Source organism: Anabrus simplex, chromosome 1 (genome assembly GCF_040414725.1).
Source record: "Anabrus simplex isolate iqAnaSimp1 chromosome 1, ASM4041472v1, whole genome shotgun sequence".
Classification (NCBI taxonomy): Eukaryota; Metazoa; Arthropoda; class Insecta; order Orthoptera; family Tettigoniidae; genus Anabrus; species Anabrus simplex.
In genome coordinates, this window is record NC_090265.1 from 66,235,289 (window position 1) to 66,260,240 (window position 24,952).

Sequence of the window (24,952 nt, forward strand, 5' to 3'; positions counted from 1 at the left end):
CCATTGCACGCAACATAGTTTCTGTTAGGTACGTAAATGAGCGAATGATGTGGGTAGATTTGTCAGTTGGAGGAATTAGGACAAGAATTGTCTCCGTGTATTCACCATGTGAGGGTGCAGATGAGTATGAAGTTGACAAGTTTTATGAAGCATTGAGTGACATCGTAGTCAGGGTCAACAGCAAGGATAGAATAGGGCTAATGGGCGATTTCAATGCGAGAGTTAGGAATAGAACTGAAGGTTATGAAAGGGTGATTGGTAAATGTGGGGAAGATATGGAAGCTAATGGGAATGGGAAGCATTTGCTGGACTTCTGTGCTAGTATGGGTTTAGCAGTTACAAATACATTCTTCAAGCATAAGGCTATTCACCGCTACACATGGGAGGCTAGGGGTTCCAGATCCATAATAGACTATATCTTAACAGACGTCGAATTCAGGAAATCTGTTAGGAATGTATGAGTTTTTCGCGGATTTTTCGATGATACAGACCACTATCTGATCTGTAGTGAACTAAGTATCTCTAAGCCAAGGGTAGAGAAAGTGAAATCTGTCTGCAAACGAATAAGGGTAGAAAGTCTCCAGGACAAGGAAATTAGACAGAAGTACATGGATATGATTAGTGAGAAGTGTCGAACAGTAGACAGTAAGCAGGTTCAGGATATAGAAAGTGAATGGGTGGCATACAGGGATGCTGTAGTAGAAACAGCAAGGGAATGCCTAGGAACAACTGTGTGTAAAGATGGGAAAAGGCGAACATCTTGGTGGAATGATGAAGTGAGTGCAGCCTGTAAACGTAAAAAGAAGGCTTCAACAAATTAATCTAAAAAGCCACCTAATCGATACTTTATTTCTTTTGCCTTTGGCAAACTTAAAAATACATTAACAAACACAGTACATGTTTCGACCACTTAGTGGTCATCTTCAGCTGTATATAAAAAATCTTAGATGATAAGATTTAAAAGCAAGCACATTGGATCTTATAACTTTATCCCATGGGAATCCAAAAACTATTGTTCTAGATGCTTTAAATGAATTGGAAGATGGGGGGGGGGGTAAGGAGATTTATGTGAATGATACTTAAATTACAGTATCGTTTACAATTGTGTTTAAAAACTTAAATGATGAAAAACATATTTAAAACATTTAAAAGCGTCTATGGTAAAATTCTTTTTGATAAAATTAGGTGGCGTGGTTAAAAGTTTGTGTTTGTAACAATCTTCAGGCATTTGTGAGAAAATAATAACTTAATTAAAATTCGCGTCTGTGGTGCTGTTAAACACTTTGTTTTTAATAAACACACTTAAAATATTCTAAAGTGTCTATGGTAAGGCACTTATTCAAAAACACTTGTGCTTGAATGAAAGTTTATGTCAGATGCACCAGTCTTCAGGTATTTATTGTTTATATTTGATAACTTCCTTGAGTGATATTCTTGTGGTTAAAAGGACCGTGTTGACTGTTTAACTTCCGAGAATTGCTCTTCGGAATGTGATAAAAGAATTTGTGTTAGTCGTTTAACTTGTTAAAACCCTGTGGTGGCTTCTGTTATACAAAATGGCGATCTGATTCGGGCAGCTTGCCTCGCGATCTGTAACCAGCAGGAGATCGTAATATATTAATATATGACATATGATAAAAGTAAAAAGCTCCGAATTCCAAATAAATAGCGGGAAGATATTTGTATTCGAGATTGCGTGGCCTTGACTTACCTTATCTGGCAAATGTTTAATCCGTGTTGCCTTGGAGAACTGCCTTCGTGCACGACCTAGTGTGATAGCGGTGTGACATGATCTGATTGTTCGTGGAATATTCCGGAGAAAGGGGAAGTAGAGTTGTGTCGTCATCTAGTACGTCTTGTGAGGGGGGAGGGATTACTGGTTGTGTTTCAGGGACGTCGTGTTCGAGTATTTCATTTGTTTGTCTTGTTTGTTTACTGTTTACCATTTCCACGTATTTACTGAATTGTTCGTATAGGAGGTTTTTTTCCCTCGTTTCGTTTAGATTCCGTTCCCTGTTCTCTAGTTTATCGAGAGTAATGTGGATGTTTTCTAGGTTATTCATTAAACTTCCTTTATTAATCCTACTGATAATTTGGAGATCTTGTCTGATGTTAGTGAAATTGTGATTTGCCTCCTTCATATGAGCTCCCATAGCAGAGTATCTTCTGTATTTCTCTGCATTAACATGTTCCTGATATCTAATTAAAAAGCTCCGCCCAGATTGCCCCACGTATGTTTTTTTGCACTGGGTACATGTCAATCTGTAAATGCCAGATGTGCTTGCTTTTAAATGTTATCATCTAAGATTTTTTATATACAGCTTAAGATGACCACTAAGTGGTCGAAACATGTACTGTGTTTGTTAATGTATTTTTAAGTTTGCCAAAGGCAAAAGAAATAAAGTATCGATTAGGTGGCTTTTTAGATTAATTTCTTGATTAAACTCATCGATACGGCCATGAAGTGGACAGCTTGCAATACGAATGCTAACCAAGCAGGAAATAGTACGAACATCTATCTTAAACTAAAGATGAAACTTGCAAAAGTAAGCACAGATATAACATTCCTGAAAGAATGTTTGATTAACAACCTGGTTCCTAATTTCTTAAAAGGGACACAAAGAATCAGTACACGCTCAGTATTCCAAATTTCAACCCAGAAAACAGTTAACCGTCTATGGCTTAAAAGAGAAATCAAATTTATGTATAGGAAGAAATCCTTCCTTAATCAGGAATTTACCTAGCGCACCTTTCAGCGTCAATAAATTTGGTACCGTTAGAATGGGATTCTGTACAAAAATACTGTAGAGATAAAGTAGAGAGTCTAATGAACAAGAAACAGGCGACATTGAATAAGAAGTTAGAAAACCTAAAAAGCAATGCCCTAACTAAACAATATAAGCCTCAATCTAAAACACCTATCAATTGTGAAAAACTCCCACCCCCTGTAAAAAATTTGTCTGACACGACTTTTACAGAACAAGAACTACAAATATTAGGCAAAGGTCCAAATCATAATTGGCAAAGTATCAACAACAAACTAGAATTAATACAAACGTTAGCAGAAACAGAAACGGCCATACAAACTCTTCCAGTCGACATTCAAAATGATGTACGGTACGAAGCAAAGAAAAAGATTCCCAACGTAATTAAAGGATTATTAACTAATTCCGCCATTTCAAAAGTTGAGAAGGATCTTCAGCGTAAAATTAGGCAAAATGACGTAGTTATAACAAAAGCCGACAAAGGAGGAACAGTGGTAATATTAAATGAAACCGAATACATTAAGAAAACAGAAACTTTTTTCAATAGTAACAAGTTTAAGGTAATTGAGAAAGACCCCACCCTAAAAATCCAAAGGAATTTGAAAGGAATACTGAAGCAATGCACCTTCCTTTTAAATGACCAAGAAGTCCATAAACTCATAAATATGAACCCTGGACTTCCTAAGGCAAGAGCTATGCCTAAATTACATAAAAAGGACGTACCTATTAGACCAGTAATTAATTGTCGGAAAAGTCCTACGTACAAAGCCTCTCAATTTATTCATAAGTTTTTGTCCCAAAACTATGTTTTTTATACCAAAACCTCGATAAAAAACTCTAAAGAGTTTTGTAAGGCCGCTAAAGATTTCAAATTAACTGGTTCTCACGTAACAAGTTCTTTCGACATTAAAGACATGTATACAAACATTCCTATAAAAGACACTATCAAGATTATAAAAACTAATTTATTAGACCATAAACGCATCAGTAAACCTGAAATAGAAAACTTCATAACTATCCTGGAATTCGTATTGAACCATAATTTCTTTTCTTTTAATAATAAAATTTATCAGCAAGACCTATGGGAGCACCGGCCTCCGGAATTTTAGCTAACATATACCTCGATCACTTGGAATACACTCAGATAGTAGGCCACATTAAAGGACTAGATTTCTGGTACGCTTTGTCGACGATACTTTTGTCGTCATAAACAAAGAACTTAATGACAGTCAAAGTATTCTAAATACCTTAAATACTTTAGACCCAAACATTAAATTTACAGCGGAAGAAGAAGAAGAAGGTACACTCAATTTTCTAGATATTCAAACAATCCAGATAAACAACCATTTCCAGTTCAAAATACACAGAAAACCCACTTTTACACCGACTACAATTAAAAGCGATTCTTTACATCCCACTTCACAAAAGAAATCCGCCTACTACAGTTTCGTCAACAGGGCCTTTGAAATCCCGTTAACAGATACGGACAGAAAGAAGGAACTATTGTTCATTCGTCAACAAGCCTTACATAACGGTTTCAGTTTGAAATTCATTAACAAAATCATTACTAAGTGCAAATATCAACAACAAATTAAACTAAAGCAACAATCGGAGAATGCAAAGAAATAGGTCAAATTCACCTTTAATAACCCGAGGATTTATAAAATCACGAATTTGTTTAAGAAGCACAATACCAAAATAGCTTTCTCAACCAACAACAATACAAAACACAGATTTTTTAATCACAATAAAGTCAATAAACTTAAAGATGACGAATTCCAGGAATCTGGCATTTACAGATTGACATGTACCCAGTGCAAAAAAACATACGTGGGGCAATCTGGGCGGAGCTTTTTAATTAGATATCAGGAACATGTTAATGCAGAGAAATACAGAAGATACTCTGCTATGGGAGCTCATATGAAGGAGGCAAATCACAATTTCACTAACATCAGACAAGATCTCCAAATTATCAGTAGGATTAATAAAGGAAGTTTAATGAATAACCTAGAAAACATCCACATTACTCTCGATAAACTAGAGAACAGGGAACGGAATCTAAACGAAACGAGGGAAAAAAACCTCCTATACGAACAATTCAGTAAATACGTGGAAATGGTAAACAGTAAACAAACAAGACAAACAAATGAAATACTCGAACACGACATCACTGAAACACAACCAGTAATCCCTCCCCCCTCACAAGACGTACTAGATGATGACACAACTCTACTTCCCCTTTCTCCGGAATATTCCACGAACAACTACAAAGTTGTATATTATGTAAATGGAGGTTATGGTTTATATCCCTAACAAGGCCATTAAAAATTCCAACATCTGAACTGTACATGCAGTTTCATAGATTCACCTGTAAAGTAACCTACCAGTCATCAAGGTAGATTAATTCTTTGAAATTTCCTATAAGTGTCAAGAAATTGTGATAGTTATTAAAATATACTTCAAATTTGTATGTTATCTAAATGAAGATTATGGTTATACTGCTTAATCTCTAACAAGGCTGAGAGTAATTATTCATTTAAATGTGAATATGAGTTCAAAAGATACAAATTGCCCACACTGTGGCAGATATTTCCAAGGAGAGAGGGGATTAAAAATACATATTAGTCGTTTGCACTCGAAGTTCACCGTACTAATTTGACTGATAGACACAAACCTAAGGGATGATCACAAGACATCTCAAATGTAAATGAAGAAATATCAATTCCAACAGTGATGCCTGTGACCAACCTACTTCACAATTTAAAGAACTCCTTGAGTGAAAACAAAGATTCATCTTTTTGAGGAATGGACATGTTACAGAATATGAAAAAGCTGTTGAAAATTTTGCCCCTTTTTTTTTTTTTTTTTTGCAAGAGTATGAACATCTTACCAGGATCAAAACATCCAGCAACTAAATTTTATGAGGCCAGGAGGGGAAAACATCTCATCAACAATAACAAAACCTTCAGTAAACCATCATGCGATGAAGAGTGTCTGTGAAAAATATAAAGCTAGATTCAAATGCGAGGTCACTCAATATCTATTTTACAATATTAAAAAAAGGCAGTTCAGCACAATCTGGATGTTAAATATAAAACTTGTCCAAATGAAAGAAAGAGATATATGAACATTTCAAGGAAACATTTCACATGGAAAATTCTCATACCAGATTTTCGCATATAATCTCTGCATAGTTTTTAAAAGAAATTGAGGTGCGGGTTTTATTTGAGTCAAGGTTGGTAAGTTTTCAATGTTGGATGCATAGTTACGCTTTGTGTAACCGCAGATGGAAGAAAACTGCCCCCATATGTCATATTTAAATGGAAAACAATTCATACTTTTAATTTATAACTGCATTTAAAATTTTAAAAAATTGTTATTGATTATTATATTGATGGATGAAGTCATCAAACGTTTAAAACAGAGTATCAGTAGTGATAAGTGAATGCTTTGGTATTTGCAGATAATGTGGTGATTTGGGGAAAGGGAGAAAAGGAAGTACAAAAGAGACTGGACATTTGGAATGAAAATCTGAAGGAGTTTGGAATGGTAATTAGTGAAAAGAAAACTGTAGTCATGCACTGTGGAAAAGAGAAAAAGAGAAGCCAAGTGAACATAGATGGAGAACAGTTTACATATCTGGGTAGCATTGTTAATGGAAGTAAATGAAATCAACCCTGAAATTAATAACAGACTAAGTAAAGGTACAACATGTTATCATCAAGTCAGAGAGCTTTTATGGGATGACAAAGTACCTAAGAGAACGAAATTAACATTATATAAACAGTATTTCATACCAGTTGTAACGTACAGACTAGAAACACTGGTAACTAATAAGAGACAAGATAGTAAGATCCAAGCAGTAGAAATTAAATTTTTAAGAACATCAGTTAAAAGGACAAGAAGAGATAGGATTCAAAATATTAAAACTAGACAAGGGCTGAATATAGAACTGTTAGTACAGAAGATACAGAAAGCAAGACAGAGATGGTTCGGACATGTAAAAAGAATGGGGAAGGAACGGGTAGCAGGCAGGGAATTGGAAAGATAAGTTAAGCGAAAGAGACTGGTTGGAAGACCAAGAAGAAGGTAGATGGATCAGATTTGGAAGGACAGTAGAGAAGCTGGATTGGATGTGGTGGAAGTAATGGAGCAAGAAAGTGGAAGGACAGAAAGGAGTGGAGATGGCTTGTAAACCACACCCGGGCGACTGGAGTGGGACATTGATGATGACAACGATGATGATGAGTATTATACAGAGTAATTTAAAATCAAAATTTCTCCGTGTCACGATAAAATGAGTCTTCCGGAACATGCAGGGGTAGCTTTCCGCCCTTTCTTTCACTTCGGTGTGTCGACACTGTGGTTTTTCTTTTATTTACAATTGGTTTTACGTCACACCGACACAGATAGGTCTTACGGTGATGATGGGATAGGAAAGGGCTAGGAGTATGAAAGAAGCGGCTGTGGCCTTAATTGAGGTACAGTCCCAGCATTTGCCTGGTATGAAAATGGGAAACCATGGAAAACCATCTTCAGGGCTGCCAACAGTGGGGTTCAAACCCACTATCTCCCAAATACTGGATACTGGCCGTACTTGAGCCATTGCAGCTATTGAGCTCAGTGACTGTGTTTCATAATTGCTAAGTTCGAGTGAAATCGTAATTCTTTCGTATTCAGCGTTTTAAGGAATGCCACAATATCACGTAACAGGCAGAAGCAGAATCCGCAAAAACTGGCGATGCCTATAATCAATTTGTATGCACCGAACAATACTGTCAATGCCAATGAAACTGCATTTTTTTTTAATGCCTAGCCAAAACTGACATGTTGCAATGCAGATGGAAGCGTAAGACTTCCTCCCCTCATCATAGGAAAGCTCGATAAGCCACTATGTTTTAAAGGCGTCGGGTACTTTCTGTGTAAGTACAAGGCATCTAAAAATGTAAACAGCACAGTAATTCCAAAAAATAAAGCACTTGCACAGGGGAAACAGCATAATTTGTCCTCGTCTTTGAATCGTGTTTCTTTTTTCTTTTGTTGCGTGAAGTTATGTTTGCCACTGAGTTATCCAAGTGCATTATTTGAATACTGTAAATGCACCTTGTTGGATACATTTTGGATTTTTTTCCATGGCATTTGAATGGTTTAAACTGTGAATCAATGTTAGTTGCATGCAGTAACGGGTCTTGAATATTTTGTGACATGGCAAGGGTTGGCATTTCTGAAGCACGACTTGGCAATTAATTCTAAATCACGTAATTCGAAGTCAGATTTTTTGCGTCCCAAAGAATTTATATTAACGTGGTTTTACTGTATTGCAAAACTTGATGAAAGTGTGTAATGGACTAGTATAACTTGAAAACAATTCTCTAAACCCATGGGTAAATCGTGAAAATATCAAGCTCGATTAGTAGGTGGTGGTGGTGTTGTTGTTATTGTTGTTGTTATTGTTATTGTTATTATTATTATTATTATTATTATTATTATTATTATTATTATTATTATTATTATTATTATTATTATTATTATTATTATCATCATCTACATAGTTATGTAGGACAGGTTGTCAGTACAGACTTTATTTGGTATAAATCGTGGTCGTATCATTTAGTATTTGTGTGTTGTATGGTCTGTCTTGTGAAACAGAACATGTGAGGTTATGTCACAATACTTCTGCTGTATGTTTATTAATACAACTTTATTTCATGTAAGAACATGTAATCAATTGTATATAATTGATTATTGTCTGTAAATATGATGTATAAGTTCAATGTAATGTTCTGCCACACAGGGTAATAGTCTAGAACAACGCACCTTTGTCCTGATGTCACTCGAGTTTTATGGAATGTTCTATTCATTTATATATAGGTTATTGGAGACTCAAGAAGATATGAGAAAGTATGTTGTCATACTTTTCTGGAAGCCTGGCCAGGCAAGGTATATAAAGGGACAGTCTTGGGTTGTTTAGTTGAGTTGTTAGCGAGAGTGGTTAGTCAAGTTAAGTATGTGAACTCATGTTGTGATTTTGCCATTGATGTGGTTATGTTGTGTTGGTACTACATGTGATCTTGTCAAGTGTTCTGTAGTTGGTTGACATGCTAATGTGGGAGTCGGTTGAGTTTAAGATGGTGGTTCATTTGATGTGCAACTATTAATGTGTGTATAATTTGAAAATAAAACAGTGTACGCAATTGACAGCATCTCGTGTGTGAATCTTTGTGAATACGATTAACTAAGATCAGTGTTTGCCGGTGTGTCTGTTTCAAGTGTTTACATTTCACGAAAAAATTATCCACCACTGGTCGTGTTAATATCCTAGTAAAAAGAGACTGCATGTGAAAAGTGTTTTAGACGTGGAGTGTGACGAATTTGTAAGTAATGTAGGAGAGGATTCTAGTGATGCAAGAGACAACAAATGTTCCTATCTACAGGGAATTGAGCCTATTGCAAGTTCAGATTAATGAAATACATAGGCCTACTTGCTAATTTTCATGGCAAATGTATTTTATAGCACTGATAATATATTTTTATCATCTCAAATATGTTCAGGCAAAGCAGCTATATCCGTAAATTTACACGTTATTAGAGAAGCTGGATTGGATGTGGTGGAAGAAATGGAGCAGGAGAAGTGGAAGGACAGAAAGGAGTGGAGGAGGCTTGTTAACCACATCCGGGTGACTGGAGTGGGACATTGATGATGATGATGATGATGATGATGATGATGATGATGATGATGATGATGTTTGTATAAAGGCCACATGGACCTCGTGGAGTGATATGAAATGTTTGTTTATGCCTACTTTACTCCTTCGATGGAAGGAATTTTAATTCTATTCTTTTTCAAAATGATCCTTCCTAAAATTAGGGTGCGGGGATTATTCATGTAAATACGGCATAAGGAATCCAGATGAATCTGCACCTAAAGTGAGTGAAACTAATCAAATACAACTGGACGATTTATAAAATACCACCACCTCTGAGCAAGAAATAGCATTAACAACTCGCCGGATTGCTGTTGACACCACATTAGGGCCTGACCACATTCTTGTTAGTCATTGGGGATCATTCTCTCCGTAAAATAATTGCTATGATTGCAACAAGAATGCTCACACAACAGGGGAGGTAACAGCTTGCTTAAAGAAGGCTCAAACGATTTTGTTGCACAAAAATGGTGACGCTGACGACCCTTCCAATTGGAGACAAAATAACAGTTTGCTCAGTTATTCGGAGGATTATTGACACAGTTCTCGATGGACACTTATGATCTTTCATACATTTTAATCAGCATCAAAGGGGCTTTAGTAATCAACCAGGAACTCTAATTAATACATCTATATTATGGGGAATCCTCCAATCATGTAAAGAGAAAAAATATGATGTCACTGTAAAGTTCTTAGATATATCGAAGGCCTTCAGTAATACAGGCCACAAGTGTCTCAGAATGACTCTAACTGATAAATCTATTTCACTGAAACCAGCTGACTTAATAATGAACCTAAGACAGATATCACTCTAGTAGAGACGTTGAAAGGGAAAACCAACCAATTTCTCTACAAAGAAGAATCTTGCAATGTTCTCCATTGTCACCAGCTTTGTACAGTCCATTCACAGACTACATTTTCGATCAACTATCGGAAGAAAGCTTATGTTTGCAGTATGGTAAATCACTTCGACTACCTCTTTCAGTTATTGGCTTTGCTGATGATACTCTTCTTATAGGAAGGAATAAAGAAGCAGCACTGGAATAGACCTGGATGGCAATACAACTGTTTCAAGAAGTTGGCCTGTGTATAAATAGTCCAACAGCATATATATTGAAAAGGGGAAAATTAAGGAGAACCATTTGATGATCTCGAAAGATACCGTAATCCAGTACTTAAAACAAGAATATCATGGTATGTCTTTCAGAGACACCCACCATTACTTTTAGCTCAAATCTTGTCATAAATAATCTTCACAATCAAATATAATTATTAGTATCCTCACCACTGCTTTACTCTGATCAGAAAGTTACAGTCTCTAGCAGTCATTAATTTACCTATTTCAAATTGATTAGAAAACTACAATATCCACAAATTTTCTGAGATATTCTGACAAAGTTGAAGAAATACTTCAGATACCAACAGATTTTCCATACAGTGCATTGTACACAGGAAGACAGCATAAAGTCCTTGGACTATTTAAAGCCAAATGGGAAGTCAGCCTACAGCACATAAATGCCTACAACACATTCTTTAGGATGCCTAATGATTATGAACTTACAATTCAATGTAAGAATCTTGTATTTGGTTTGACTGTAGAGTAAAAAAAAATTATATACAGTGGAACCTCGATTCTCCGTTTTTGGAGGGACCACGGAGAAAAAAAAGTATAACACGGGAAAACGGAAAATTCTGGAACGAATGAACCATCAACAATTTGGCTAAACATCACAAAAATGAAGTATGTATACTTATAATCTTACAAACGCCCCTAAACTTAACCAAACTACAGCCCCAATGGGCCTTCCGCCTACCAGGGGACTGCCCTCGGTCCGAAGGCCTGCAGATTACGAGGTGACACATGGTCAGTGTGATGAACCCTCTCGGCCATTATTCCTGTCTCTCTAAACCGGGGTCGCCATATCACCATTAAATAACTCCTCAATTAAAGGTAATCGTAGAATGACTGAACCTGGAACCAGCCCTTATATCCAGGTTAAAATGCCTGACCTGACCAGTAATCGAACCCAGGTCCTCTGGGTGAGAGGTAGGCAAGTTAGACCCCGGGGCTGGCTTCAAACATTAATTACCGGTATGCGACTTAAAAATCTCGAAACTTTACATTCAGTTTTACTGGGGAAACTTGGTCAGTTTCCTCTGAAAACTTAGTCAAATTCCTTTGAAAACTTCTTTCAGTTCAGCAACTTTGATCAGCCAAACTCTTTGAAAAATCTAATACCCGTAATGCCAAGCCAAACAACAATCGACCACAAGTAGTTTTTCATTCTCTAATCTAATAAAATAAAGCACATTAGATACAAAAGCATCCAACATGATGGCAAAATCCCTTTTTTTTAAATCTTCCATTGTAATTTGGTCACCGGTATACTGTTCCTAGTCAGTTTATGGAAATCTTGTACCACGTAAATTAGGCCTAAATCGACTTTTATAGGTTATGTTGAACTCGAGAATATGGTTTCGAAAGTATCAATCCTGAAGTTCTCAAATGCATTATATTTAGTTCTGTCCATCACTAATCACAATCAAATTGGAAAGAGAAAAAATATCATTATCACTTCCGAAGCCTCCACGTGACAAATACAGGAAGATACAAAAGATGGGTTACAACAAGCATACTACTGGAGATCTCCAATACCCAAAATACAATTTCTTCTAACACTCATAATGATTAAATAAATATCAACTGTCTCTCCTGTGAGTCCTGAAAATTTTTATTAACATTTTTAAATTCACAAAAAATTCACACCAAATAAAACACATTTCATCAACTTCGTCACAAATATCTTAATTCTTGCGGTGGCGATTTTACCAAAAATTTACATAAATACAGAACCAAAAAAAAAAAAAAAAAATTAATTGAATTCTTCGAAAATGTCTGAGAGTTCCTTAGTTTTTTCAATGGGTATTTCACGACAACTTTTTAGCATAATGACAGGAATTAAATGATTCCATCCATGTTATGAACTTCTCCCCACCGGCGACAAAAATAATGATATGTTATGATAATAAAACATGCTTGAAGGAGTAACTTTGACAGTCTAGAAAGTTCACCAGTCCATCAAAACACTGTTCAATCAATCAATACTGATCCGCTGATCTGTTCTTGATGTTTGTACATATTCTCACTCATTCATCCATTGTTTCAATGTTATACATCTGTTTTAAAATATAAACTTAGCAATTTATTCATAGACGGGTGAATCAGCCTTAACTATTTCAACTAGTATTAATATGACTTTTAAACTATAATCTGTTAAATTGGCAAATGTATATTTTTTGTTTTCAGATCCATGACAAAGATATGGCACATGAACAAGAGGTTGCAGCATTGAAGCAACAGTTGCAGAATTTGGAACATGAATTACATCAACATCATGCTGTAAATAGTGATGCCGAACATAAGTATAAAGTTAGTTTCACAACTATTCAGTAGGTGAACAAAATATCATTTTGCATCTCTCCCTTCTACGTTCTGTGTACAAAACGGTGTACTCGTTTTTTGCAGATTCTCTTTCCCCACCTTTGAAGGTATCTCTTCTTCACCTTATTGATCTCTTCTTTGTATGTCTAATAGAGTATTACCCTACTTTTATGTTCCTGTGTTCAAAATTTTCCCATTGTTTACAACATGTTTTGTTGATTCCCTCAGATTTCGTATGCTCACGATGTATTAAAGTCCTCAAATTTCGAAGTAATGAAACAGGGAAGACAGAACATCACGTTAAAGATTCGAAACACTTCTTACAGAAGTTACAGAAGTTACATGAGCTACGAGTGGACGAAGGCGACATCCTGGTAAGCTTTGATGTTATGTCACTTTTTACTAATATACCCGTAGAAGAAATGCTAGCTTACATCAGACAATACCTGTCTGAAGACTTGACAAATCTGGCAGCAGTTTGTTTAAAATCTACTTACTTCTACTACAAAGGGGATTATTACGACTGAAGGAGCAGCAATGGGTTTACCTCTGTCACCAGTGGCTGCTAATATTTTTATGGAACACTTTGAGTCTGCTGCATTAACTACAGCGCCATTGAAACCTAAGTGCTTCTATTGTTCATGTATGAAACATTTTCGGTCTGCCCACATGGAAGGGAAACATTAAATGAATTTTTGGAACATCTAAATTCCATTAACAGTAATATCAAATTCACAACGGAAGTAGAAAATGAAGGTAAATTACCTTTTCTTGATGTGCTAGTATACAAGAAGAATGATGGTACACTAGGCCATGCAATGTACAGGAAACTTACATATTCTGAAAGATACCTCCATAAGTCCTCACATCACCACCCGTGCCAAAAAGCAGCTCTCCTTACTAGGGTGAATAATGTTGCAGACGCTGAAAACTGCTCAAGTGCATTAAGTGAACTGACAACATCCATGAAGAAAAACGGCTATACATCAGGAGACATAGCACGAGCTGTGAAGATCAAGGAGTCTAACAGGGATAGTACCAACCAGGACTACGGTAAAAAGAAGAAAGTATTCCTTCCTTACGTGGCAGGTATAACTGACAGAATAGGGTACATTCTTAGGAAGCACAATGTAATTTCAGTTTTCACCACAGACCGGAAGCTCAAATCCCTGTTTCAGCCATTCAAAGAAAAACCACATCTTGAAACACCGGGCATGTATGAAGTTCCATGTGGTTGTGGTTGCTCATATATTGGCATGACGAAAAAGCTTGTCAGTACCAGGGTGAAAGAACACATTAGGTCGGTAAAGAATGTCGCTCTTTCATCCTCCACGGAGAATGCCATAAGCGAGTCTGCCATAGCAGAACATTTCTGCAGTACAGACCATGAAATCCTCTTTGACCAGGCGAAGGTCATTGCGCCTGTAAAAGACTTCTATGCTTGGCTGGTAAGAGAAGCCATAGAGATAGAGCTGCGCCCAAATAACATCAACAGGGAAGACGGCTTCAAGTTATCAAATACATGAAGACCTGTACTGCAGAAATACATGCATAATACCATCATGGAACAGCGGGACGCGCTCATGAAACCGTCGACAGAGGGCAGTGAATTACAGCACGAAGATCCTTGAGACCTATTAGTGGACTAGGCCGTGGATACTATGGCCATGACTTCCACGTTTCTTTGAATTTCTTTGCTCACTGTCAGAAGCAGAATTTAACTTGCCCTGATGAAGGCCAATGCAATTTGGCTGAAAGCTCGGCTTCATTAAATAAACATAGTGGCTTTAATCCAGTAATCATTTATTTATTTATGTTCCTTAAATTTCTGTTTGCAACAATTTATGCTCCCCGGCATTTACAGCAGATTGTTTGAGAGGGCGGGAAAAAATCAAAGTAAAATGGCATTGCAGCTAGCGTACAGCTTCGAGTAATCATGTCATGACGACCAAATTAAACACCATGGTCTAACTCTTAACATGGAACTTGCGCTTTGCCTCGTGCTAGGCAGCTGGTGACACTTCACCCGCACATGTTCATTCTTTGAGAAGTTACGTAGGAATACAGTCATGAAGTTATCAAGTGATTCAGTGTTCTTCTTGCCTGAATTCATTATTTCTTGGTTATTGTTTTATACTTGCTTTTGTTGCAGTTATTGAAGTTATTGTTGCTGATTTGTCGCAAGTATTGTAGTTATATGTTTTATAAAAAATGTTTTTGCCAAAGTCTTTTGTCGCGATCTTCTTGCCACATTGTTAGTTTATGTTTGTACATATTTGTTCTTTGTTATTGAGTTATTGTTGGTGTTTGCTTTTCTGGCTAATTTAAAAAAAAAATTTATGCCCACATTGGAGCACTGAAATCAATCTATATACAGTGAAGTCTTATGAATGTTGGTTACAAATTTGGTTGATGTTTCTTCGTTAGTTCCCAGAAATGTTTCATTCTCTCTGACCTGGCTGCCCGTTCTTCGTCAGTTATGTTGTACTGTTTGCGTGTATAGGTCTTCAGTTTAAGTCTCGCGTCGTTATTTCTCAGGATCCTCTTCTCTTCTCTTCTCTGTTTTCAATTTGTTGAATTGTCAAGCCTAGTTCATTTAAATCTTCTTGGACTTCTTTGAACCAGTGATTTTTAGTTTTCCAAAAGTAGTTGAATAAATATTTGAGTATCCTAGTCTCTGGTAGTCGTGATATGCGACAGAAAAAAGCAACTCTTCTTTTCCGCATTGTATCTGTTATAGACTCAGTCTCCTTGTATACAACTTCATTAGGTAGTAATCGCCATTGTCCATCTACTTGGTGTTTTTTGTTTAGAATTGTTCTAATGATTCGTCTATCTATTTTCTGTAATTTATCTGTAGTTTATTTCGTATTCAAATTGAACAAGGTTTCACTAGCATAGGTTGCTTCAGGCTTAAAAACGGCTAATAATGATGAAAAAAAAAAAAAAAGGTACCGGGCGAGTTGGCCGTGCGTGTAGAGGCGCGCGGCTGTGAGCTTGCATCCGGGAGATAGTAGGTTCGAATCCCACTATCGGCAGCCCTGAAAATGGTTTTCCGTGGTTTCCCATTTTCACACCAGGCAAATGCTGGGGCTGTACCTTAATTAAGGCCACGGCCGCTTCCTTCCAACTCCTAGGCCTTTCCTATCCCATCGTCGCCATAAGACCTATCTGTGTCGGTGCGACGTAAAGCCCCTAGAAAAAAAGAAAAAAAGAAAAAAAAAAAAAAGAGAGAGAAAGGAAAACTTTTACTATGGAAAAGAAGGTTCAAATCTTGTGTAAAGTTGATTCATTCTGCAGAACGTGTATTTCACTGGCATGCGAGTTGCAGCTTTCTCTGTCTACTCTGAATATAATGGTGAAAAGCAGAGGAAGCATAACATCAAGTGCTTCAGAATGTGGACCAAACTACCGAAAAAAGAAAATATGCATCATATTCCAAATACGAGGAGTTAGAAAAATACTAAATATGGTTTGAAACTTCAAGAGCCACGGGCATTCCAATTGATGGCGTGCTCTTAAGGGAAAAGGCACATAAAGTGGCAAACATTCTTGGCTTTGAACATTTCAGCTGGATCGACCAATTTAAGAAAACGCATGACATAACCTATAAAATTGTTTGCAGGGAATCAAATGCAGTTGGTGATAAAACTACAGAAGAGTGAATCAGTGGAAGATTGCAGGAGATGACCAACAAATACGAACCCAGGAACATTTTTAACCTAGAAGAAATTGGACTGTTTTCTCAGTGTGCTGCCCAGCAAGACTTTGACATTCAAAGGGGGTAAATGCCATAACGGGAAACACAGCAAAATGAGACTCACAGTGATGTTGGGAGCCAATGCTCATGACTCGAAGCTCCACATCACTTTGTGATTGGGAAATCTGAAAAGCCTCATTGCTTTAAGCATGTGTGATCATTACCAACTGCCTATGATGCCAACCCTAAAGCATGATGACCCAGATCTTTTTCGACAGCAGTTGGCTGCTCTGGATCCAAAAATGAGGGCACAAAACAGGAAGATCTTTATTTTCATCAACCGCTGTCCTGCACATCCCGTGGATGTTTATTTGGGGAATGTGCAGTTATAATTTCTGCCTGGTAACTGCACAAGCAAGCTGCCTACTGTAACTTCAGGTGGATATTTCTGATGATTTTTATGATGCCCTCTTTGGTCTTTCTTAACAAACTCTTTACCACTAGCAGCATGCTGTATGATGTTTTCCACTCTTTCTGTTTGTTTTTGTAGCCCATATACAGAGAGAAATGCCACTTTACAGACTTGGATGACTTCGCTTTGCACCTTAACAGAGTACTTGGTGGTGATTTTTTTCAGAAGACTGCTCCTTTTTTCCTTTTCTTTGGGTAGGAGCGTTTTGGAGGTGCCGTTGAGGTACACGAAAAGATGTAGTTGTTTTCCTCATCAAAATTCCCTTTGTCCCAGAAGCCATGGAATATTTGCTGCTTCTCCTTTCTTCGTCATGCATTTCCGATGGCATAAGTTTGACTGAAGCTCCACAGCTCCTGTTATTATGAAGATGTGGATTTATGAGTACTATATTTGTTCAGGTTCTTTTTATTTTTATTTTCAGGCTGTGATAGACAAACTGGAAGAAGAGAAGACTGAACTGGCTCATAGTGCAGAGACCCAGTCCCTGGCTCTTGAGCAGTGTACCTCAGATCTGGCTGCTTTGAAACAGCAGCACTCCCAGATGCAGGGTGAACTGGGCTCACAACTAGAGTCTGCTCGCTCAATTATAGCTCATCATTTGCCATTTGTTGACTCATGTGAGTTACCTCTTTACTCTAATTTAAGAAAGCAAGACTTGAATTCATGTAATAGGAATACCTTCATTCATAACAAAGGAAATGTAAAGAGTAAAAATATTTTTATAGTTATTGAATTTGAAATGCACCCATATTTTTTGTATGTATGGTTTAAATAAGACAGTATAGGAACCCTGTTTATCTGAATGTTGTTAATCTGAATATCCTATTAATAATTACCATTATTTCTACATTAACACGTTCCAGTCTGGATTTTGAAATACAGAATCTCACTTATAAACCCAGACTGTCCAGTGGCATTTCTACTCCACAGGAGGCACGCACATAGTTCTTGACCTTGTAAGGAGCATGCACATGTTTGATCTAGCATCAGTAGTCAGTCTGAATCTCAGCTGTTAGCATGGTGGGACGGTTATCATTGCAACACCGTATTTTTGTATGTAAAAGTTGAGTCATCTCAATAGGGACGCGATGCATTTGTTCAGCAATTTCCTTGTGAAGTGCCATCTTCATGAGTAAATAAATTTGAAACTACTGTCTCAGTGCTCAGTTAAAAAATTTAAAAAAAATACATGCACACGAAAAGTTTTAACAGAGGAAAAGCTAGGTGAGATTGGTGCAAACCTTGGTCGCCAAATAAATCATTCACAAAATTAGCACAACAAGTAGGGGTTTTGGTGTCTTCTGCACACAGAGCTACAAAGCTGTTACACATCAAACCGTACAGGTTTACACGAGTCCATTGTTTAAAATCTGCTGATCCAGCCACAAGAGATATTGTGAGGGGTATCTTGCATCATTGAATGATTCTTTATTCGAGCCACAGCTTGTGTTCTTTTCGGATGAGGCCTGGTTTCATCTTAATGGTCCTGTGAACAGTTATAACTCGCTATTGGTGTGCAGAAGATCTTCATGGTGTTTATGAAGTCCTTCATTATGAAGCATCTATTATAAGGTAAGATTTCATATAAGATAGTATACAAGCTTAAAGCGGGACAGCCGCACGCTACGTAAATTGGGGTGAGGCAGCTGCTGTAGCGCAGAGTACAAACACCGTGTGCTCAGTCTGGGTTTGTAAGAGAGACCCTATATGTACCAATCCCCGTGGTCTGGTAGTTTATAGGGTTTTTCAGACATTTTCTTCTCTGCAACTATTACAGATATTTGTAAACTTGTTTTTGCATTGGATTGGATTGACTTTCTACATTCATTTGGTATTTAAATGTCAAACACAACTTGCATAGGTTACTTTCCTATTTTAAAAAAGATCATGCTATCATTAAAACAAAACGCCAGCCGATTGGTGCTATACCATTTTTATTGAAAAAAACAGAAACATTTATGGGTTAAATGGGGCAGAACATATTACTTTTAAAGACAAACTCTATGAATGAATAACATTGTAATTATTTACTCATCTGTAAGGATTTTTATGACTGCAAATGCTTCCTTTCAAACATCTCTACGTTGCACGGTCATGTTTAGTGAGTAATATCAGAGACAAACTTTGGGATGGAATTGCTCTGAAAAATACCATACATTGCCGTCCTCAACAATCCAAATTCTTCAACATATTTCTTTTACTTCCACTTCTGATGCTTGACCTGTCATTGTATTTATCCTTTTATAGTGTATGTTCTTATTCATGCTTCTATCTTTCTGTATATGATTTTAAAAGTTATAATAAAACTTCATGAAAAAAATGCTAGTGTATCCATTAAGGTAACCAATTTTGTGAAAATACAGTATTCAGTAATGACTGCAGCTTCTCTCTCTCGCTCTCTCTCTTTCTCTCTTTTGTGTAGTTGCTCAAAATAGCAATTTCCTTATAGATAATTCAGAACTGAATGAACTGAATATTCCACTGCATGACCGCAAGCAGCAGATCTACTGTTTACACGTGATTGCTCAGGCTGGTCTTCACGTCAAGGATGTGACTGCCGCGCTGTCAGATTTCCATACCTATACAGAAGAGCGCTTACATTGCACAGCAGCACCAGGAGCTACTCTGAGTCCAGCTAATGCTCGGGTAAGTCTTCTTATGACTATCTAAACCTTTCCATTGAATCCACTTTTATACACAGACTGTATCAGAACTATATTGACAAAATAATCAGGTATGCTCTTTGTGTTATGTTAAGAACGATGGTGCTGTCAGATGGGTGGAGAAAATTTTTCTTTTTGAGAGAATGAGTTTACTTTGTTACTTCCAGGCATGTGATTCAAATCGACGAACTCACCGTGTTTGCTACGCCAGAACACAAGCCGCTGCCGTGCTTTAGGGAAGAGAAGAGGAGAGAGGGGAAATAGAGTGCATGATGGAGTTAATGTTTCGCGTGTTTGCTCAAGTTTCCTCGTTCGACTCCCACAGGATTGTCCTTATCTTTTACAGGCAATACCCACAGTTTGTTTATTAAACAGCCATATCTGCACACACAATACAAGAACACACTGTAATTAAGAGACACGTGTCAGTCAAGGAATGCACCAGATCGTTTCTCCTCTCATCTGTTGGTTTTAGTAACGTTCTTTATTATTTAACATGCTCCGACATGCAACCCTGCCACCCCACGATTGTGTATTCCTTCTCTCACAACGTTGTAAATGGCAGTGGCGTGCGATGAACACATTCGTTACCCCAGCTGTAAAAATGTTGTTTTTTAAATATAAGCAATCGTAGCCCTACTACACTCTCTAAACTCAACATTACCATTTTATAAGGCTGCATTTTTTGTGGAAAGGTCTATCTGAGAAAGGTTTTTCAAGAATATATTCAACCACACACTCGCACATACTGTATTTCCAAATTGATATTCACGGCAGTGACGACACCATTGTATCTTAATCTAGAGCAGATTTTAAACAGTGTACTTTCAGTTTCACCCAGTGACGCTTCGTGATAGTACAGTCATGGTTTTCACAAAAATACACTGTGACTAAATATTTGTTTTTAACTTAAAAAGCCTAACCTAAACTGAATCAGTAAAATTTAACTGGTATTGTACCGATGCTGAAGTTCTATAGTTTCTCTTGCTTAATGAGTATACGTGTATCAGCGACAAACGAGGAGAAATATTTGTCACGACATATAACACACGTTATATTCATGAAGAATGGCACAGAACTCACAAAATCTTCACTTATAATCCAAGAGGAACGCTACAAAACTTCACTATATACCACTATACAAACTTTTTAAATTTTGCGCTTAACTCTCTGTTAGTGCTCGGCAAACTAAATATTTTTCTGTGGCTATCGGATACATACTCTACGTGTGCCATCAGTGAATTGCTCAAAAAAGAAACTTTATACATGCCAGAACCAAAAAATAAAATATATTCTTCTATATTACAATTGATTTCATAAACTGGCTCTTTTTTTGTTAGAAAGGTGATGTGCAAGTTACTATACTGTTAACATGTTGATATTTTTCTTGTAGTCTCTAATGTGTGATGCTGAACACTATTAAAACTAACATCCCTTACCTAAGCTAGCTGGCCTGTCACCGTAAATTGCTGTCGGAGAAGGGCCCACAGCCCCGCTCCACTCCCAGGACAAGGAAGCTTTAAGTGCATGCGTCAACCAAGTGACTTAAATTTTGCTGGGGTAGCTGTCTTTTGCATCGACAAGAAAATCCAGCTCGCTGGAGAAGCTGAACTGCGGTAGTGCGAGCAGATTGTCGAGACACTTGTACATGGCTTGGCTTAGATGTTAACAGATTTTTAAACTTTGTGAAGAGTGTTCTAAGGAATGATAATAAAATGTAAATACAAAATGATTCACCCCAGGGTAGATGGGGTTCAGTTGCACGCCACTGGTATATGGAATAAAATACTGAATGAGGGGAAACACTGCGCCGAATGGTAGATATTTTACAATGCTTAGTAAAGCTAAAGGTTCCACCTATTCAATACGTTATCGTAATGGTCTATTTAGAACATCACATATTTATTTAACTTATCATAAAATACATCTTTGGTACCGGTTTCGGCAATCCACTATGCCATCATCAGCCATTGAGTTTTTTATAGCAAGGAACATTCAAAAATTTAAAAATATGCAATAGCAAGTCCTATTCTTACATGAAAAACATTAAAAATATAGCTAAATAGCATAGGCCCATTGTACTATACAAATAACATGTCTTTTTTGAAAAATACAATATTATTTAGTGCATCTAAAATTATTTTATATATAATTGGCAAAGTCTATGATTTGGTATACCTTATGTACAATAGAATCATGTAAAATTGATAAAAGAATCTACTTTTTGCCATTTAACCAGTTTTTAAAACAACAAGTCCTATTTTACATGGAAAATATTAAAACTTGGCTAGTTAGTATTAACCCTTTTTTTATGTTATACAAGGACTTGGACATCATCGAAACAATAAATAAAGGCCCACTCCTAGACCTAACAGAGCAATGTTACATTACTTTAGATCAATATTATAATCCCAATTACAATCTAAATGATATTTCGGAAAAACTTACAATTTTATTTGACATGCTTATTTCATTAATTAACAGTTTAAAAATTCCTAAAAATCAATCCGTATATAAAATATTACGTAGCGCGCTAGCCTACTATCCCCGGCAAAGTCCACGCCCCCCTGACCCACAGGCACACGCGAACGTAACCTCTCCTGCGTCCCCTTCCCCTACATAATACGCCTTACAGCTGAGCCGGCTGGTTGGCGTTAGACATTCAGCAGTTGTTCCTCACTCTCTCTGCACGCTGTTACATTCAACCTGAGGTGAGTTTCATATCTTCAATTCTTTTCTATAGTACCGCGTATCGTTCTCAATAACTCATACTCATTTCACTATTTCCTTTTTAGGTCCGTACTGGTTCGAGATTAACACTATTTACGGCCCATTTCCATCTGGCACATAAAATAATATTCAAGATCTTAACCATAGTTTCGGCCTCAGCCACACAGTTATTTACATTGGAAAATACTAGAAGCAATACTCAAACAAGAAAAAACACATCAGGACTACATAGTCAAACAGACTGTTGTTTCAATAAGTTTTAAGGAAGAAGAACCTGTATTTATTATCTAAAACAGTATAAGTCGCATATTATGAGGAACTAAGAAACTGTGTTAAAAATGACAGAGGTTTTTATAGAAACATCAAATTTCCTGTGTATCAACTATATCAAACTATAGTCTTTTTAAGCACCTAAAAAACAATTCTAGACGCACAAAAAGATACTTTATTTTTTAACAAAACATGTTACTTGTATAACATAAAAAAAGGGTTAATACTAACTAGCCAAGTTTTAATATTTTCCATGTAAAATAGGACTTGTTGTTTTAAAAACTGGTTAAATGGCAAAAAGTAGATTCTTTTATCAATTTTACATGATTCTATTGTACATAAGGTATACCAAATCATAGACTTTGCCAATTATATATAAAATAATTTTAGATGCACTAAATAATATTGTATTTTTCAAAAAAGACATGTTATTTGTATAGTACAATGGGCCTATGCTATTTAGCTATATTTTTAATGTTTTTCATGTAAGAATAGGACTTGCTATTGCATATTTTTAAATTTTTGAATGTTCCTTGCTATAAAAAACTCAATGGCTGATGATGGCATAGTGGATTGCCGAAACCGGTACCAAAGATGTATTTTATGATAAGTTAAATAAATATGTGATGTTCTAAATAGACCATTACGATAATGTATTGAATAGGTGGAACCTTTAGCTTTACTAAGCATTGTAAAATCTTGAGTCAATACGGACAAAAAATGAAGTTTTTAATACTAAATGAATGGTAGATATTCAATATGACCCCTCCAACTTCGATGCACAGTTCAGGATGTGCAGTGTGTCGCAAACGAGCTGGAAAGCTGCCTGTATTCTTGGTACAAGTTCATCTTCTCTTGCTACGGGGTTCCCATAGCAGTGAATTTGTGCACAACAAACTATGCACTGCCTATTGGGGGTGGGAAGGGACTAAGCAAAACGAATGAGAAACTTGGGTATTCGGACTTTGCATTATCTCTGTTTCCCACTTCCCCTTCCTTTCCTCCCTCTGACGCACAGCAGAAGGAAGTGGCTGACTCTCTGGAATAGCAAATACATCAAGTTTGTCAGTTTGAATCATGGACCCGGAAGTAACAAAGTAACCTCATTTTCTCAAAAAGAAAAATTTTCTCCAAAAGAAAAATTTTCTCCGCCAATCCGATTGCACCATCGTTCTTAACTCATAAGTTATGAATTTCATTATGGTTCATATTGACTGTTGATCACTATCAAAGGGTAGAGAAAGGTCTACCTATTCAATACCATTAGCTTAATATAGTGTCCTATATAACTGGTACTAGTTTCAACCCTACATATATTGGATCATCTTTAGCCATGACCTAATTGGAAACATATGTTTACATACAACCAATAATAAAGAATACAATTTGGCAGTGGTGAAGCTATTAGTTAATTAATGGGTAGGCAGGAAATCTTACCTTAAAGTTTTTTGTAGAGAAGTTCCAAACATCGAGTTTTCTTGGTTGCAAAATGGTCAATCACACGGTCCTTCAGTACTTGATCACTCATGAATTCCTTCACAAGCATTTTCTCGATAGAAATGGTACTAAGACTGCTGAGTCTTTCATTGTTCATTGAATTACGCAAGTATGTTTTTATCCTCTTCAGAGTACTCATACTCCTTTCAGAGGAAGCCGTGGTCACAGGAAATGTTAATATTAAACGAATCAATTTTGACACTTCCACATACACTTGTCGAGGTCATTGAGGACAATATAATGTAAAAGTTTTTGAGGGGACAAATGTTTTTCTACATCGGAATAAATGTTAATCAATTCATTTTCTAATCTTTCCCTATTAAAAAAGGGGTAAATGTTCATAAGACTGTTCAATTTAATAGCAGGGAAGCTGTCTTTGTAAACTATGAACTGAGTTGGATCCAACAACTCAACAAACTGGATGCTTTCAAAATTGCCAAACTGTATTTCCATTTGCATAATTAAGGTGTCAAGAACTCCATATGTTAACATTTTGAGCATTTGGAATGTCCTGTCATCTACACTTATCTCGTTATTTATTTTGCGACATTTTACAACGCAAGAGGATACTGTATTTTCTGATTGCATGTCCTTGAGGGTACCAGTGGTTTTTCTAATTTCTGTATTGCACAGAATTACATCAGAAGTGCTTTTATGTTGCAGTAGAGCAAAGAGATGATCTGTATAAATAAAAATTTCTCTATAGAGA

General features: G+C 36.6%; 1 protein-coding gene across 1 annotated transcript in view; it reads left to right on the plus strand.

The window, feature by feature from the left end:
• Positions 1–24,952, plus strand: part of LOC136884187 (protein phosphatase 1 regulatory subunit 21) — a 179,924-nt gene that overhangs the window by 13,432 nt on the left and 141,540 nt on the right. Inside the window, exons 4-6 of the mRNA XM_068228739.1 lie at positions 12,777–12,899; positions 17,505–17,700; positions 19,533–19,729. Of these exons, the coding sequence (XP_068084840.1) occupies positions 12,777–12,899; positions 17,505–17,700; positions 19,533–19,729 (516 nt within the window). The remainder of the gene's footprint in view (positions 1–12,776; positions 12,900–17,504; positions 17,701–19,532; positions 19,730–24,952) is intronic.